We start from the raw sequence: 17,898 nt of genomic DNA, 5'->3' as shown, positions 1-17,898 counted from the left end.
TGGAGGTTTTTGTATTTTATTCTGAGTTATAATAAAATTTACAGGACAAAGGAATAAACATTGGGTCATATCCTGCAAAATAAATAGCTTGCTTGACGATACATTTTTCTTTCGTCTTTGTCACATATCCAGGACCCCCTAAATTTGACAAGTACCGGGTAACTTGTAGCAGTCTAAGAGCTTCCCCCCCCCCCCCCTCCCCCCCTCACAGGAAGTACAGTAGCTGTGAAAACATTTCAATCGGATTGTGTCTTTGACAGTCCCTGGGACTGCTCATTGGAGTCGATAATAAAAGGACACTCAGGAAAAACAAAAACGGTATAGCTTAACAGCATACTGACACAATTACTTTTGCCAACAGAGCTTGTGACAGTATCAATAGAAAATTCTTGAGTGTTTTTTAGCTGACACTCTGAGCCCTCGGCAACAGGCTTGCATACAAGGACAATTTAAGACCTGCTAGTGAAAGGGAAACAAAAAGGTGCAGTCGCGGTCTCTTCCCACCCACAAAAAACAATGTGACTTAGGTTTTGGCATCTTCTCCATCTCCACCAAGTGCCACTGCTTTACTTAGATATAAAAGAAGAATTTTGTTACAAATAACTCTTCCCCAGGGTCTCAGACACCGTAGACGTCCTCGTCGCTGTACGCTATGTATAGAAAGAAGTCTTCCTCGTGGTGTTCCTGCAACGGAAGACAAAAAATCAACTTTGCCGGTTGGGCTTGCACAAGTGTCTGCTCAGAGAGATATACCTTTTAAGGACGCCACACAACCGCAAAACAGGCTACATGTAACTACAGTTTACAAATTTCTATTACTTGATGCTTAGTACTGAAGCTTCCCAGCTTCACTCTAGCTTTCACCACTGCTTTGGATATGTACACCCTTTGTCAAAAGTTTGTGGGCCAACCCTAAGCCTTCTCGACCACAAAGAATCGGCTTTACCTTTAAATGTGACAAAAAATATTTTAAGGCAGTAAGAAAGAAAGGTATTTTCTATAGCTTTCCTGCATAAAATGTTTCAGCCTCACTTGGGACATAAGCTTGTACATAGAATTTTTTGCAGCCTGCGCGTTTCCGGCTTGGCCCACAAAATTTCTATTTGACAAAGACTGTACAACTGCAGTTTTTTTCTATTCTATCACACCAATCTTTCTATTCTGCGGGTAGAATAGGCTACAGTGGCAAGCTCTAACACACTGTTTTTGACTGGCCACTGATATTACATAAACTGTGCCATGTTTACGCACTCTCGTAAGCGTGCTGCCACAGATAGCACAGTACCTGGTAGAGCGAGCCCATGGTGGCGCTGGTGGGGGGGATGACGTTGTTGACAATGAAGAAGAGCGCGTCCTCCGGCCGCAGGTGGATCCGCTTGCGGATCAGGAAGTAGAACTGGCCCACCGTCAGGTCCGAGGGCACCAGGTACTTCTTCTTGTCCAGGTCACCGATGCGCGCCTTGGGCGCCTTCTCCACTATCACCTGCAGTTGCAGTGGCACAACAACATCACGTCTACAGACTACATCATCTCATCTTGATTGGTAGGTATGTGGTAAAGGCAGAAAACATTGCTGCTACTACAGAGGAATGGCTAAGCACGAGGATGCGGGTTCGATTCCCCACCGCGGCGGCCGCTATCCTGATGGAGGGGAAAAGCAAGAACGCCCGTGCTGAAGACCCCCAGGTGGTCAAAATTAATCTGGAGCCCTCCACTACGGCACACCTCATTGCCAGCATTGCGTCGGCACGTTAAACACTACTATCAATCATCACTACTGAGGAATGTCTGTAAAGAATGTTCCCTAAATGCAAAGCTAATGAACAGCAGCGAAAAAAGGCTTGCTTGCGACTGAAACACCATTCCCCACGCAGCATCGTGTTATTGCACGTGCAGGTTTTGGCAGCTATTTCGGCTTTTATTACTCTGAATGGGCCTTGCGCTGGGGACATAAACAAGTCGGGTTTCAGCACCAGAAAAGCAAAACTGCATGACGATCATTTTAGTACAAACACAAATTACATTGCAAAATTTGCCATTCTGCTTGCATCAACTTTTTTCCTGTACACACAAACGGTGTCCTCTCTGAATTAGCTCCAACAAATGCGTGACTACGTCTTTTTTTTTACTCCTTTCAACGAATACCTCACTGTTGCCGTTTGCACGGTCAAAAATTTACAACAGATCCCTTTGACGGACCAGGGATCCCTTCGACGAATCAGTGCATTATAAAAATCTTAGTACATGTCTTAAAGTATTAGTACATGAAATGAATAAAGGAAATAATCCGCGAAAGAAACGCACTGCTTCGGCCAACGCGATATGGAAAGAACGGCTTCAAAAACTGAGTATTTAAAGCGCCAACGAATCAAAAGAAAAATAAAATGCTTGTGGAGTCTTAGCAATTTCGACAACGCTATATGCTGCGTACGTGTATTCGCCGCCCACCAAGTAAACACTGCGCGAGACAAAGAAACAGCTTTAATGGACTACTGCAACGTTCGTTTCTTGCGTCATCCACAACCTATATTATTTAGTATGCGAAACAACGCGCACAGGCCGTTTTCTGTCTAATTGATGCCATCGCAAACTTGCAATCAAAATACAGCCACGCACAAAATCGAAACTCGGCAGATTGCACGCGAAACCTAATTTGGTGAATGAGCCAACAAACTGGTTCAGTGCATAATAGTCGAAATACTGGTACGGTCGCTTAAATATGAGCCAAAACCGGTCCTTCGTCAGCAAGTTTCAGGCAACAAACAGCCCTTGGATAGAATGCAAACCACTGGGCATTTCCCGAGAGGCGCGCACAGCTGATACGATGACTCATTGAGGTGCGATCGCGAACGCTCCAGCAACGCGATGGCTACCGTTCCCTACGCACAATCACGATGAACCTCAGACCAGCTGTCAGACGATGAACTGCCACTTTTGAGTGAGCGCCGCTGTTATCTGGTAAATCTCTAATCAGCCAATGCAAGTATGACACAATCCGACTGACGTGTAGGCCTAAGAGCAACCACGGGGCCTCAGCAACTGCAAGGTCACTGCGCACTTGCGACGCTCGAACACTTACGGGGACTCGGTCAGGGTACTTCCTGCGAATCTTGTCGCCTTCGCCCCTCCTCTTCTCGAAAGGGTGCTCCTCCTTATACTGAAACTTCATGGTGCCTCAACACAAGCAAAACACGACGAGAGCGAAAATTTAACAGGCACCGAGCTCCAACTCTGCGCCACCGAGCTGAAAGCGAAAATGGCGACTGTTTGTAAATAGTTCCTCTTTCTCTCCCTACGATGCGCGCATGCGCTGTAAAAATTAGTCTGCGACCGCACTTTACTTAAAGACAATTAAAAAGTTTGCGGCCTTTCTCCCGTTTTAGAAGTAAAGTTAGCTGCCGTTCTGCGGCACCTCTCCACGAGGAAAAAAATCTTAATTTTTTTTAAAAGTTCACGTTGAGAAACCACTACGCGCGCAAGGATACATCACATGTCGCTTTGTTGTGACGTAAGCAGTTCCCACTGTTGAACTTGCAGTCGGTTGCGCTGCAGCCGGTGGAGTTCCTACGATCGCTGTGCTGAAACAGCTACGATAGCTTTCGCTTCAGCATACCTGATCTGTGTCGTTGGCTCAAAGTCCTTGCAATGTCGGAAAACAACCGTTACCGTTGCTTGCTAGGGAGCAGTTGCAGTCAAGGCTAATTTTTCTCGTGGACAACGCGGTGATTTCGTAATCGGAATGGGAGACTTAAACCGACAGCTGAAAGACTATCTCAACCGCAATGAAGCGAGAAAAGAGAGCTCAATATTCGCCAGTACCGAATCTCTCAAAAAGTTACTCAGCCCAGGAAGCAGCAACTCCGACCAGCCGGCTTCCAGTAACGGTACTAACAGCTGGTTTACGGAAGCAGCGAGCGACTCCTGCTTGCCCAGTCTGGTACGCTTTCCCGTTGCACTTGGTGGTTGTTGCCGCTCCACAATTGAAATGATGCACTAATTAGTCCTTTGCAATTTTCTGTCTACACGCAGACCAGGAAACAGCGCATCATTGGCTTCACGGGAACACTTTTGATGGGCTGCCTCTGTTTCTGTCTGGTACGGCTCTCCCCAACCTACCCGAGCTCTGCCGACTGCAGATATCATATTGTGTAACGATTGGACCTTACTCTTTTCAGGCCGGATTGTATATACCCGTGTTGGTCTTCAAGGCCCGGAAGTTTGCGTTGCTTTACACCCTAGGCAGCCTGTTTATTATAAGCAGGTAAGGACAACCTTGTTCTTGTGCTCTTTTTTGCAGAGCAAAATAAGCCTCTAGATAGCGTGAATGCAATAGTACGACTGACTTTTCCTGAACCGGCACTGTAACGTTTTTTCTTTTCTGTCGCAGCTTTGCATTATTACGAGGACCAATGAACCACTTGAAGCAACTATTCTCAATGAAACTGCTTCCTTTCACCACCGTCTACTTTGGAACCACGTTTGCAACGCTCTACTTTGCTCTCGTGGTATGCGTACATTTGGCGTTTCCCTTTAATGTAACACAGATAAAGTGACCGTGTTTTGTACACACTAATATTTCCACAATTTTCTTTACAGGTCCAGAGTACGTTGCTTACCGTTGTGTTCACTCTTTGCCAGTGTGCCAGCATTGTGTGGTAAGTTGAGGCGATTCATTAACTGGCAATCCTTTACACAAGCAGCATGTGTTTGACATTAGGTTGTAAGCGGAGCCCTAAGCACCCAGAAGCTGGCAAGGTAATGATAATGTGCAACACATTTTACAACGCAGGTACGTCATGGCTTCCATACCGGGAGGCGAAACGGGCCTCAAGTTCTTTTCGCGGGTGTTTACTGGTGTGGTGACACGAACGGCAAGCAAGACATTGCCCGTTTGATGGTGCTCCAAGGATCTGCTGATTGCGGGTGCCAGATTTGTGGAAATTGATGTATGAACACTTATTTAAATGTCTTAACCGAACATTACAATTGTGCTATAAATATATATTTTTGAATATTTACATTGTTTCAAATGGTGACAAAATAAAACATTGTTTGTGGCCCATCCTGCGCAGTTGCAGAGGGTGTGGGGGAAAGGAAACCACAGGTCCGTGTAATTACACAGAATACCGGGGTCCACATCATAATAAAGTACATGTAGGTCATAATAGAGTTCTTACATCAGTGGCCTAAGGTGATTGAGTAAATTGTGCTCAGACCAAAATGACAGCTGACTAAAAACTGCTGGTACCTTTTGTTTCACAGGTTGCTAAATTGCTATGCACATGTACAATTTAAGTGCTTTCTAGCAGCACCAATTTGTGACAAGTGATGGCCATCTTCTACAAGAATAACAAAACGAATTGCACGTTTAGCTTTCGGCCTTTGAAAGTTGCGATGTTCCACCACCCTGACCTGATTTGTGAAGGCAGAAAGTAATGCTAGATGGCACATTCACGCATCTCCAAGTGCCATATTTTTACCATACAATTTGTTACAGAAACCGCAGCCTCAACTAGCTCCAACTCTGTTTCTGCACTCAACAAAAACCAATACTGGCCAACTTTCAAACACCACACAATGTCAGCTACACCACCATAGTAACCATTGTGTTATCATGGAAACAATGCACGAAAGTGGAAAGAGTTGCCACTCCACCATCTGTACTCATAATCTAGCTGAAATGTTTCGAAGTCTGCATTAGAATTGACTTGACTGCTACGTACTGTGACATGGCAGCCTCGCGACGCAAATTTTGCATCTACTCCAAAGGTGTGTTTCCATGCAAGGCATTACGTTTTTCCAACAAATATGAAAAAACATTTTTAAGCATATTTCACTTCTTCACTGACCACTCCCATGCAGATCACTTCACGGATGTACTCTGCACAATTGCTTTCCCAATTTGACAAGCTGATACATGCCACTAAGTTCTGCAGGCATAGAGCAGCCACAGGGTCTTTGAACACACATCTATCCCTTTATCCCCTGTAGTGCTTTGAGGAAGTATTGGCAGGCATTCTAGAAGAACAAGTGAGGTGCACAGTGACTAGCTTGATGCTGCAGGCATTTTGCACTTGCGCACTGCAGCACCAGCAACAACGACACCACGCAGTCCTCGGAGACATTTTTAATCAGTACAAGAGCTCATTTCATGACCTCCGTATCTGCACCAGGCTTGTAGACTCCGACGCGGCGCTCTTCGGCCGCACTCTTGAACAAGAAAGACAAGGCAGCCACCTCGGTGATAATGGGAGCAGGGGGGAAGGCAGCAACTGAACACAACACAACGGCAAATGACAGTCCATGGCGCTGCAAACGTGGCGGTGTGCTCGTGTAGGCGGACGATGAAGTGACTCGAAGCCAGAGCGGGAAGCAGCAAACACACTCAAACGATGTCGAGGCGGCCACCACAAAACAAAAACAAAAAGCTGTGCTCCGGGCCGAGAGAGAGGGCGTCCTTGCAAGATGGCCCCCGCTTCTCTCCTGTGCGCGTGTGTGTGAATTTTGGGAAGAAAGAGTTTTGAACTAATCACTCGGCAGACCGGGATGGCAACCGTCCAAACAGCTGGTTACTCCCGTTTCTCTTCGCCACCTCCTTGCACGGTGGCATCATGACTTGCTGCACTGCTGGTGTGGCCGGGTTCCTCCCGACCTTCTTCCGATGAGCCCGCTTTGGTAAATAAATAGAGTGGCCTTTGGAACCCTGCACACGGGCAAAAGAACGACACTTGTGAGCGTGCTGCATTTTCTATCGACTTGGCAACATTTACACGTACAAATAATTAAGGGCAACGTTTTTAGGCAAGCTACAGCTCAGCTGGTTTTGTAGTATCGTTATATGTGAACAGCAAACTTTAAAAATTTGCCTGGTGCAATGAACAGCTTCTTAACCAATCGTTTCAACACGACCGCCGTGTCGTTAGTTTTGCTCATCCCTAACAGACTTCAAGAAAGAAAGCAGCTGCTGAAAGCCATTACTTTCTCTTGAAGGAGTTTAATGACCCTAGACAAGAAGCAGAAGTGAAAAGCTGCTCCGTTTCATTTGAAAAGGTTTAACGGCCTATCTTCAGCAAAACAATGCCACAGGCACACTCATGCTGATGACAGTATATGCTTCACAATGCTTCGCGACTTGATGGGGTCATCGATTAAGGGGGGACCCTGGTCTTGAGGACATTTTTGTTATTTGTTAACCTATGTGAGTCAGATTTACACATTGAGTGTATTTCAACATCCTGAGCACAAATATGCAGTCAGTTTTCATCTACGTGGTGTAAGTTTAGAGTTGTGCGACATGTTATGTCACTCCGTTTCGGGCAATTTTTTCATTATGTACCTATGAAATACTCACATAGCTTTTATCCCTTTGTACTCTGGAAGGACGAGGGAGTGCAACTATACCACTGCAGTAATTTTAGCATGGTTTTGCAAATGTTGTAAAATTCATAAATGTCAGGTCATCAACTTACAATGTTTTTGTAAAACTAACTGCATAAAATCTTGTGCCAGCAAAAAGAAATTTTGTAATTTTGTGGTTTTATTGCACTGTTCAGTTCGTAAGCTTTTGAATGCAGCAAAAATGATGTAAATCGAACCAGTACATCCCAAGATATTGTACCTGACAGCTGACCACATGGGAAAAAAAATCGGTTCTGAGAAAACGGGGCACGAAATTTGCAAACATAGGCAAAAATGGTCATTTAGGCGACTTCAAAGGGCGACAGCTTTGTGAATACTTATGATACAGCTACGATATTTTGCAGGTACATTCTTTGGGACCTGTAGACTGCAAATAAAATTAATACAGAAAATTGCTTTTTTGGCAAATTTTCGGTCCTCAAGACCAGTGTCCCCCCTTAATCAAACTACATGTCCGTCATTCGTCTTCAGGGGGCAGGTGAGATGTCATTGGCTTACAATTAATAAACTACACTCTCATAAAAACCAAAACTGAGCAAAGAGCTCTTGGCTACTGCTCATATGTAGACCTGATCATCCAACCCAATTGCTTGAATAAGACAATGAGATGCGAGATGGTGAGGAAATGAAATGAATTAATTTCACTCACGGAAAAAGAAAAGGCAGTGCCAGCATCTCGGTAGAGCTGTCGCAAACTTCTTCCAGCTATAGGACTATTTCATTAATAATTTTGAATTGAGAGAACCTAGAGACGATGATCTTATGCACTGTCATAAAACACAAGCTCACAAATCAATTTTCCGTTCGTGAGTAGGCACAAGTAAAAAAAAAAAAAAAAAAAACGCATACTACAATTTTGGAATAGTAGAAGAAGTGCCGCATAAGATTGTTCCCCTCGTCAACTTTTGCAATTTACAATGCATGTGGACACCGCAACAAATTTGATTTCAATCGCTGGAATCGTCACTGCTGAAGGTGTTGCTTCGTATTCAAATGTGCACAAATCCTAGGGTCACCCACAGCACATGTTATCTTGCTAGCGGCTCTATTCCCCAAGCAATGCAACAACACCGCACACCACCCACCCACCTTTGGAAGCGTGAGAAGGTGTCGCAACAAGCTCGCACTTGGCAAACCCAACCTCGGGTGAAAGCAGGTACTCGTTGAACTTTTCTGGCCGTAGGGTAATTGCATGGTAGTGCTTGTACGTCGTCTCCTGCAGCAGCAACAACAGAAAAGGCTCATCACACTACAGTAAAGCTAATTAAAAGTTCTTTTGGGCTCGAGTTTTGTGCGCAATCAACACAACACTAAAAAGCTCGGCCCATCTTCTATAAAAAAAAACAGACATACGCCGTATGGAGAAAGTTGCTAGAGCAAAGATCTAAGATCAAAACTGAATTTACTAGCACAACACAAGCCTGCAGAGCAAAAAGATGGGAAACAAGATCAAGCCAACCCAAACTGACACCAGCAAGGTCAGGTCGGTGCTTCATAACCTGACGCTTGCAGTTATTCCCAGCACCCTTAGGACATCACAAAATGCTGATGGTCAGTACTACACTACAAGGTCAACTGCCAGTTAACTCTTTCTTTACCACGCCTATTCAAATCGATCACTGGTTATCGATGCTTTATATTGCCGATTTCGACACGTTTTAGTAGTTTGTTGTGCACCTACTGCACTTCAGTGGTTTGTCTAAGCATTCCACTTTTAGAATCAGTTTAAATTTTCCCACTCTAGCGACATTGAGATCTTTGATGGCATTTTTTGCGAGCTGAGGTGCGTGTATTTTTGCGCAAGGGGGCGTGGCTGCTGCAATCGCTAAAAAGGCATGTCACCCGGGGTTACACCGCATTACCATCAGATTTTCTTAATCAAAAGTTTCCCAGCAAGTCAAATACCAAATTATGGTGTCAGCTTTGTAATCCGGCAGCGTTGAGAGGTGATAATTACCTGAAAATAACACTAGCTATTCATTAATGAGCTTTAGTTTGGAGAAAGGGTAGTTTTGTTATGGCAAAGCTTGCTTCTGAGGGTCCCCGCATGCCTAACAAGTAGACTTGCTTGGTCTTTTCAGCCAATTTACAGCAGTTTCAGTTTTGCTTTTGCGATGCGAAGTTCATATAACACCATGTTGTCGGACATCGGTTCAGACAAGGAGAGCGGTTCCAATCAGCCATGAACACCACCAGCTGTTCACCGGCCAGTTTCGTTTCGTACGAGGGTATTGCCTGAGGTCTAGTGTCGCTTCTTAGTAGAACTGCCTATTCTGACAAAGTCTCTAACAGGCTCGCTATTTTCTAGACGCCATTTTCTTTGGCATCTAGAGAAAAATTGTGAAATTGATAATTTTTTTCGCAACCACTATTTATGAAAAGATCGTTAAAACTGGTGTTGGAAAGGGCACTGAATATTCTGCGTTTTATGACCCTGCAATATCTGCCTAACCAATATATTTAGCACAAAAAGATGTTTTCTTAGACCCCCTAAAAAAACGCTATGTGCCAATGGCAGGCACCACACTACCCCAGCGTTAAAAATTTATATTTTTTCCTTCTTTATCCTCAAAGTGGACACTGTCTATGCAGTTTAGGCAAATTAAATGCAATCGCATTTACCTAAATCTTGCTCTGCAGACATGCTAGTGCGTGGTTGACACCACCACAATGACAAGGTTCTGGGAGGGGAATGGTGCTTTTGAATGCTGAAAAAATTGAGAAGATTGCCCACACATTACAAGACCTCGTGCTGACGAACTATTTACACAATGTTGGCAGCTCACTTCAGTGCCCCTTTATGTTTTGCTCTGGCAAGCGCATTCACAAGGAGCAGCTTATTAAAAGTCCACACCATCATCGCAAAGGGAAGAGCTGGAGTCGCGAGCTGCGGCACTTCTTTGCGAAATTTATCGCTCAAGACGACCAATCTAACAGTGACTCGACATACTAGTAACCTTCGTTTTCGAGAGAACAAGCCAACGCCAACACAAGCAACTCTGTGTTGGCCACCAGAAATGAGTGTTTTACAACAGTGTCAACACGAATATGCGGGCCCTTCAACACGAGAAAAAACGGGAGCACTGCTACCTTTTAGCCCGCCCATGCCCCAGCGCAACTTTGTTTTGAAAACCGTTACCGCGACCATAAGTTGTAGCTCCCTCGAGTGAAGCGGCGCTACTCACGGTGAGCTTCTTCTTCTTGGCATACGAGTGGAAAGGCTGTGCCTCGAGCAGCATGCGTCCCCCCGGCCGCAGCTGTCGGAACATGCGCTTGAAAAGGAGCCGCACCCCGTCGTCGCCCCAGTTCAGGTGCACCCACTTGGTCAGGCTCAGGCAGAGGATCATGTCGAACTCCTCCTGCTGGCCTTCCAGCTGCGCCTCGCTCTCCATCACGTAGTTGCCCTGCATTTCCGGGGGACGACAGGACATTGAACATCTGCCCATGGCAGCACCAGCCACGTCGCAATCTAGTAGCAGCTAGGTGCTACATCCACACAAACCTTGATCTTGGTACGTCAGTGATAGAGCGGACAAAGTTAGGATACGGACATGAACGGATTAGGTGGTACGAAGAATCGTGTTGCCCCCTTTGCAACACTGCCAAAGTTACGTGTGTCTAAGTTACGTTCACACACAGGCGAAAGGTGTCATAGGACAATCAATGCAAAAAGAAAAACAAAAGCATGTGCGTGTGTGGAGAAGGGTGCAGAAAAGTTCAGATTCAACATTCACAAATCTATACATATGCAAGATGTCGCAAGAACAGTTTAAGATTGATTGATGCCCAGAAACAGTTGATTTCCCCATGAAAAGCAAGCCAAGGCACCAGATAACTACAAACTGCTCTAGCAATAGCTTACATGCTAACAGATTTGGCCCCAGTTCTGTTATTTCCTTCGCCCAAAATCAACCGTCCACTGATTTTCCCTGCTTTCAATGCTTCCGAACATCACCCAACATCACTGCTACATATTTATTTTTAGCTTTGTCTGGTTGCGCTGCCCCTATATGCTAGGCCTGCACTAACCAGCCGCAAGATTTTTACGATGAACTGCTTCACAACAATATAGTTTGACAAGTGCTTCGGTTAAAGGAATTTTTTTTTTTGCACTGCACAGCTCACAATGCTTCACTGCTGCAACTGGAGTGCCACAAATGCTCAATCGGACCACACAACGGCCATGACTCATTTCATTTTTCAAACGTTGCCAAGGCTCAAGCCAAATTACAGCTTGTTTTGCATGTGTGCTGTATGGGAGTAACCTCGACACGTACAATTCAAGTAGACAGCTGACCTATCTCCTAGTCAAGCCCTATGTTGTTTACAAGACCCAGATTTCATAACTTTAGGGTCATTTCTTCAAAATAAGCTACTGCAGGTCCCCTATCTTAGTATATATTTGCGACCAACCACACAAAACTCAGCCACTGCATTAATAACTGCACTGTGACTACCAAAAGTGCAGGCAGTTTTTTGCATGCCCCCCTCGAAAAGACCTACCTAACACCATGAAGTGGTGACAATGCACATTATAACGTACCTCAGCCCACTCGAGGGAACTTCTAACAAAGTGAGAAGAAAGATGAAGGAAGACAAACACAGCCGTGCTTTTTACTTTACGAGGTACAAACCGCTCCTCAGAAAAGTCAAGAGCAGCTGTTTTGGTAGCGCTGAGCATTGACAGGTAGGACAGTGTCTGGCCAGAGTAAATTACTGCACCGTTGTTTACGCCCAACACCTGTCCTGAATGCCGCACAGTGAATACATGCACCCACGCACGCACAAAATGACACACAACAAATGCAGCTATCGGCAGTTTACCTCCCTACCGTTGGGGCTTGCCCCAACGCTTGTTTGCGAAAACCTCCAGACAATATCTCACACGTCAAGCTCCAGATGTTGAAGACTGGGCTCACTGGTAAGACAGCCGTAGCGCAGGAACGGCAATAAGCGAACAGAGGACAACACACAAGGGCCCTGCTAGTCAACCTCCCTTTGTGCATTGCGCATTCCTACACTGCAAGTGTAACGTCACATTCCAGATATAGGCAAAAGACAAGCCAAGCAAAAGACAAGTAATAAAACACAATATATTAAGACAGCGCAAGGGCCACAGCAAAACCCATGCTTTAGGGGGGGGGGAGGAGGAAATATATTGGCAATTTTTCTCCACGTTCTTTCTGTCTTTCCAAATTCTTTATCTGTTTCTAGGACCTACCACATTCTACCCTCTGCTTTCCGAAGTTTTCTTGACTGCCAACTCTTATTTCGGTTTTAATTCAACGAGACCCTCAATTCCTATTCTGATTCGCTATATATATATATATATATATATATATATATATATATATATATATATATATATATATATATATATATAAAGAGAAAACTTACAAAGCCAAAGCACACAGAAATAGTATAAGTAAAGAGTCGGATACACAGCGACAATAACAGAGAAGGTTTACTCACGTAATGGCAATGGGACTTGCCTTCATCAGAGTACAGTTACACGACTTTGCAGCAAAATCATGTAACTGTACTCTCATGAAGGCAAGTCCCATTGCTGCTACATGAGTAAACCTCCTTTGTTATTGTTCTCGCTATGTATCAGACTCTTCACTTATACCATAAATATATATATATATATATATATATATATATATATATATATATATATATATATATATATATATATATATATATATATATATATATATATATATATATATATATAGAGAGAGAGAGAGAGAGAGAGAGAGAGAGAGAGAGAGAAAGATGCTGTTCATGCATGCTTGGGGCAGGCAGGGTTTTGGGTAGTGAGAAAGAACCTACAGAGAATATATGAGAAGAAGAAAGGAAAAGGCACGAGTGGTGGTTACAATAGAGGAAGCGTCAGTGCACCAACCTCCAGCCCCGCTGCACGCCTCAAGAGATAAGAAGTCTCACAACAAGGAACCTGGCTGGCAGGAAGCCAACAGCCTGCTCTCGGGCGCATACGTTAAACACCAGACACGCCTATACAAGCATGCTCGGAGTGCTGGTGCAGAAAGCTGCTCAATCTGCAATACATAGCACAGATTAAAAAGAAAAAAAAAAGCTATACCAGCTATTGTTAAAATGATACTTTCTGGGGCTAAAATGATATGAAAGAGGTGATAACGATAGTTTTGGTTTGTAAGGAATCTGCAACAAGCTGTCATCCTTCTTGGCATGTCAAGGCTTTCTGGGTGACAACAAAACTGCCCTCTATGTGCGTTTTTCACTTTACATATGTGCGTTTTTCACTTTACAGCTAACGGTAACTGGCTAGCTCAAATGTGAGTCATTAAACAAGGGCCCTAGACAAGAGAGAAAAACAAGACCGCCCTTGCCTTAATAATAAAAGAAGAAAGGCTTGCACATCAATTCATCAAAATGTCAAGGACATACAGAGTGAAAAGTGCCGCAATGCCTCAAAGTGTCTGAGAATAGTTTAAAAGGCACACACACACACACCACTAGAAGCTGTGTCACTAAAGAAATGATGGCTGCAGAAGAAGTGGTTATACGGCACAGCAAGGCTAGGCTCATGGCTTCCTTTAAATTAAAGCACGGTTTTGCTGATGAGTCGGACTTTTTTTCCCGCCCAGTTTAGGCATGGCAATGCAACAAACGTGTTAAGATATGCAGCACAAAGGAACAACTCCAGTCCTCGAGGCCTCCCAGCTTTTCAAGCGTGCACCGATACCGAGAGATGTAAAATGAGGTGACATTTCATGCATTATAGCCTTGCTTAACTCGAAGAGCAGTTTGCGGTGGCTGAACGCTGGTAATAAAAAACCCTGAACATGTGTGGACTCGCCTCTTGGTGCACATGCTTACTTGTAGAAAGCTGCTCTCAACACGCCAAAGCAAGGGTAGCCAAATTGCGGCTAGAAGCCTCAGTAGGGTAGACTCCTTTTAAGCTGAACTCAAAGGAACTGCACAAGTGCTTGTTTTTGTCTCCATTAAAAAGAAAAAAAAAGAAGCCTTGGTAATGAACCGCCATTTTCGTGATCAGCAGCATAATGCCCTACACACACCTAACGACAGATGCCCAAAATGAGGAGATGCTTCACAAAGTTACCGTTAATTATGCCTTATGGGGAGGAAAGGGGCACCTGGCATGCCATACATTTGTGCAACATCAGTCTTTGACAGTTTATACTTTGGTCAGTGACTCGGCTTTCTAAACAAGAACAATACCTTCCGCGTTTCGGCGTCACGCTGAGCAGTTTGCAGAAATGACACCAAAAAGGCAAATGCCAAAGTAAGGTGGAAAAAAAAAAAAACAAGGGGGATAAATGGGTCAAAAGGCCGAGGCACCGAAGTAAGCGGTCAGAAAATAAATTTAAGCTGCATGGTAAATGGAGCTGCGGTTAAGGGAGTTGGAATCACTACGGTATGCCAATAACTGGATACGCTGCAGATGGAGGTGGCGTTCAAATGGGATGTCAGGTGGACCAGCGCATGTCACCTGCCCTTTCAGATTCAGTATGAAAATGGTTCCAGCGTATAAGCTGCAGTGCGATATAAGCTTACTGTAACACCGTCTGCAAACTAAATGTACAGGGCAAATACGAAGATAACCGAACACTGGAAGGCAAAGCCTTCGGCACATGCTGCACCTGCTGGCTGCCAGATCTAAAGCTCCACACTGCTCTCTCTCTCTCTCTCTCGGGGCACCAAAGAATGTAGCCTACTCGAACTGGACACCAGCTCAACAGCGTGAAACTACACATTTATTTAGTATCTCTTTTTAACGCAGCTGTGCAAGCCAAGCGGGAAGCATATCTCAAGGCTCATCGCGTACAGCGCAGGGAGTATTCTTTTTTGCAAGCATGTTTCGAGGCTCATCATGTACAGCACAGGGAGTATTCTCTTTTTCAATTTTTGTTCGTATTTTAAGGAGAAAAAAAAAACAACTGCCAGTCATAAATCACTGCGTTTGAATCAGCCCTCCACTTTTTCAGTGCACGCGCACCAGCAAGACAACAATGGGCACGATGTCTGAACAGGTTAGCTCCACAACTTGCTTCTTGCTGGGCTCCACAGCTCTGTTGAAATGCGCAACCCAATAAACATGCCGCTAGACTTCTTTGAGCAGACACCCGATCTAACGGAAGGTGGTACCGTCAAACGCGTCAGGAAGCATGCAAGCATGCACGCAGCTTTTTGAGGTGGAAGTCGGATGAAACCACTCGACACAGGCTGTGCGCTCTGTTGTTCATATTTGTATTCCCCTGGTGCAAGTGTGTTGTACAGACCGATCAGGCGTTTGTAGTGGTTAAATAAAAGTCCTTCGGTCTGTCACTTTTATCTTTAACCCGAAAGCTTCCGTAATGATGCAGCAATGTGAAATTGACTGGCTAATAGGGCCAGTCGGTTTTGTCTTTTACCAGGTCTGCCAGCTCAACAAACAAACGCTGACGCCATTGTTTTGTCAAAACGTAAATGTTTTGTGTACACTACGCACTCTTATAAGGAAATAAAGCAAATTCCTGAAATAATAATAATAATAATAACAACAATAAAGGTGAGGGCTTTCAAAACGGCCAGGCCATTATTTTTCGAAGATGCGCTCGGGCCCTGCGAAAGGCTACAGCGTTGGGAAAGCCCGCTACCATACAACGCGCTCACCTCAACGAAGAAGACGTTGTTGGGGAAGGCCACGGACTCGGCTCCGCGGCCGGGCAGCGCTGCCGCCGCGATGGGTCCGTGGCAGATAGCCATAGACACCGGGAAGCGCATCTCCCCGGCGAGGGCCGCCGTCAGGTAGTGGCGCACGTTGCGTCGTGCCGCCCGGATCAGGCCGCCGTCGATGTCGAGGCCGATGACTTTGCGCGGCTGGAAGTCGCGCGCCAGCGACAGCGTCAGGTGGCCCACGTTGCAGCCGATGTCGAGCACGTCCTTGCCGCGGAACCACTCCGGCTGCATCAGCTTCAGCCGCGGGTCCTCCTGGCCTCCGCCGTTGCGGTAGCCGTAGTAGCGGTTGTAGTTGCCGTACTGGAAGTGCGCGTCCTTCTCGCGGAAGTGCACCTGCTTCGAGGAGGATCCCGTGCGCGGCCCGCCGCCGCCACCGCTGTTGTTGCGCCGCGACTCGGCCGAAAACTTGCGCCGCGAGAACTTTGCCGGAGAACCCTGAGGCACGACGGGGGAGACGATCTTGTCCACGACGGCCGCCGAAGGAGGTGGCTCGTTGGCGGCAGACGTCGACGGAGCAGAAACGGACGAGGACGCGGCGGGTGCAGCAGCTGTGTTGGCGGACGCCTTACGCGAGGGCGTACTGACAACTGCCGGCACAGGGGTTGCAGGCGGTTCAGCGTCGACAGCGGGAGAAGGACCCTCGACGTTCCCTTCTCCAGCGGTTGCAGATGCCGACGGAGCTGCGGTGTCTGTAGCTGCGGCGGTACTTCCGTCGGCAGCGGGATCATCTTCACTCCTCGACTTGCGCTTGTACCGGCGCTTCCGCTTCCGTGCTCCCGGCGAGACGAGCTTGAACTCGATGTCTTCACCTGTGTTTAGGTTCAGCGGGTCGTTGATGTTCGGCGGAATGAGCACCTCCACCTGAGTCCTGTGCCGCGGAGTAGGCACGGGGGACGACTTTGGCGTCACGGCGTTGGCCTGCTTGTTCACCTCGTCGTCCGCGAAGCTCGCCAGGTTCAACGGGTCGTTGATGTTTCCGCCCAGGAGAAACTTGGTCGGCGGAGTGAAGAGATCGCGGCGTCGCCGCTTGAACGGGTGCTTGTAGTCCGACAGAGCGCCGAAGGACTGACGACGCTTCCCGTACGGTGGTTTTCCTATCGGTGCCGGGGGCTTGTTCTGGTTGCTAGCCAATTCCTCACTCCCAACGAGCTTTTTGACGACAGCGCGGGAATCGGCGCTGTTCGCGGGCTTGAGGGTCTTGGGACGATCGACGCTCGCCGACCGACAAGTCGTCCGCTGGAAGACGCCCGTCGCCCCTCTTTTCGACATGTCCACATGAATGCCAGGAACTGCCACTGCTGTCTCCATCGTGGTATTTTTCTTCTCGGGCCGCGATGTGATGTGCCTATCGATGGGAGAGACAAAAATCAAATTACGTTGTCGCAACGTCGAGCTGTCGCGCCTTGCCCCACGTGGTGTTGTTTACACGTGAGACGCACTTAGAGCGAGAGTACACACAGACGCCATCTTGCTACGAGGCGCCTACAGCGCGGATACCAAGCGACTGAACTGGGCGAACGCGACGTGCTTCTGATGCATGCAGAGAGCCAAAGATGGCTATGGCACGAAATTTTTACCTGAAAAAGCTTCGCCTTAGCGGCAACGGGTCAGCACCAAGTCAAATAAAGTCTTATGTGGTCCCTGAAGTGGACGCCTAGTAACAACTTCAGCTGCTCCTGCATAACTGCAAATGGCAGCTCACTCTCCGATTTACCATCGCGAGAACGGCCGCTGGGTGCGCCTTCTGTCGTT

At 46.4% G+C, this 17,898-nt stretch overlaps 3 protein-coding genes across 3 annotated transcripts; 1 reads left to right on the top strand and 2 right to left on the bottom strand.

Annotated features, from left to right (window-relative positions):
- On the bottom strand, positions 1 to 3,284 carry LOC144145337 (gamma-aminobutyric acid receptor-associated protein). The gene is made up of 3 exons (XM_077676910.1): positions 3,080 to 3,284; positions 1,286 to 1,483; positions 1 to 684 (listed from the first exon to the last, which is right to left on the bottom strand). The coding sequence occupies exons 1-3, from the start codon at positions 3,167 to 3,169 to the stop codon at positions 619 to 621; spliced, it is 354 nt and encodes a 117-aa protein (XP_077533036.1). The 5' UTR covers positions 3,170 to 3,284; the 3' UTR covers positions 1 to 618.
- A 223-nt stretch (positions 3,285 to 3,507) lies between these two features.
- Positions 3,508 to 5,062, top strand: LOC144145335 (uncharacterized). Its single transcript, XM_077676906.1, has 6 exons — positions 3,508 to 3,937; positions 4,030 to 4,095; positions 4,176 to 4,261; positions 4,388 to 4,505; positions 4,597 to 4,655; positions 4,790 to 5,062. Exons 1-6 carry the CDS (start codon positions 3,740 to 3,742, stop codon positions 4,893 to 4,895), a joined length of 633 nt encoding a protein of 210 aa, XP_077533032.1. The 5' UTR covers positions 3,508 to 3,739; the 3' UTR covers positions 4,896 to 5,062.
- A 1,050-nt stretch (positions 5,063 to 6,112) lies between these two features.
- Positions 6,113 to 17,875, bottom strand: LOC144145329 (7SK snRNA methylphosphate capping enzyme-like). Its single transcript, XM_077676899.1, has 5 exons — positions 17,724 to 17,875; positions 16,081 to 17,491; positions 10,605 to 10,823; positions 8,509 to 8,635; positions 6,113 to 6,703 (listed from the first exon to the last, which is right to left on the bottom strand). Exons 2-5 carry the CDS (start codon positions 17,452 to 17,454, stop codon positions 6,570 to 6,572), a joined length of 1,854 nt encoding a protein of 617 aa, XP_077533025.1. The 5' UTR covers positions 17,455 to 17,491; positions 17,724 to 17,875; the 3' UTR covers positions 6,113 to 6,569.
- Positions 17,876 to 17,898: the final 23 nt, after the last annotated feature.

This window comes from Haemaphysalis longicornis, unplaced genomic scaffold (genome assembly GCF_048455015.1).
Source record: "Haemaphysalis longicornis isolate Haplotype H1 unplaced genomic scaffold, Haemaphysalis longicornis Haplotype H1 scaffold_7, whole genome shotgun sequence".
Taxonomy (NCBI): Eukaryota; Metazoa; Arthropoda; class Arachnida; order Ixodida; family Ixodidae; genus Haemaphysalis; species Haemaphysalis longicornis.
The sequence above is the reverse complement of the archived record's forward strand: the minus strand, read 5'-3'. Positions and strand labels throughout refer to the sequence as shown.

Coding starts and splice junctions, on each gene's coding strand:
- LOC144145337 (XM_077676910.1), bottom strand. CDS start 3,169: ATGAAGTTTCAGTATAAGGAGGAGCACCCTTTCGAGAAGAGGAGGGGC. Junction 1,484..3,079: donor AGTACCCTGACCGAGTCCCC/GTAAGTGTTCGA, acceptor CTGCAACTGCAG/GTGATAGTGGAGAAGGCGCC. Junction 685..1,285: donor CCATGGGCTCGCTCTACCAG/GTACTGTGCTAT, acceptor CTTCCGTTGCAG/GAACACCACGAGGAAGACTT.
- LOC144145329 (XM_077676899.1), bottom strand. CDS start 17,454: ATGGAGACAGCAGTGGCAGTTCCTGGCATTCATGTGGACATGTCGAAA. Junction 10,824..16,080: donor ACAACGTCTTCTTCGTTGAG/GTGAGCGCGTTG, acceptor CCGGAAATGCAG/GGCAACTACGTGATGGAGAG. Junction 8,636..10,604: donor CCAAGAAGAAGAAGCTCACC/GTGAGTAGCGCC, acceptor TTGCTGCTGCAG/GAGACGACGTACAAGCACTA.
- LOC144145335 (XM_077676906.1), top strand. CDS start 3,740: ATGGGAGACTTAAACCGACAGCTGAAAGACTATCTCAACCGCAATGAA. Junction 3,938..4,029: donor ACTCCTGCTTGCCCAGTCTG/GTACGCTTTCCC, acceptor GTCTACACGCAG/ACCAGGAAACAGCGCATCAT. Junction 4,262..4,387: donor AGCCTGTTTATTATAAGCAG/GTAAGGACAACC, acceptor TTTCTGTCGCAG/CTTTGCATTATTACGAGGAC.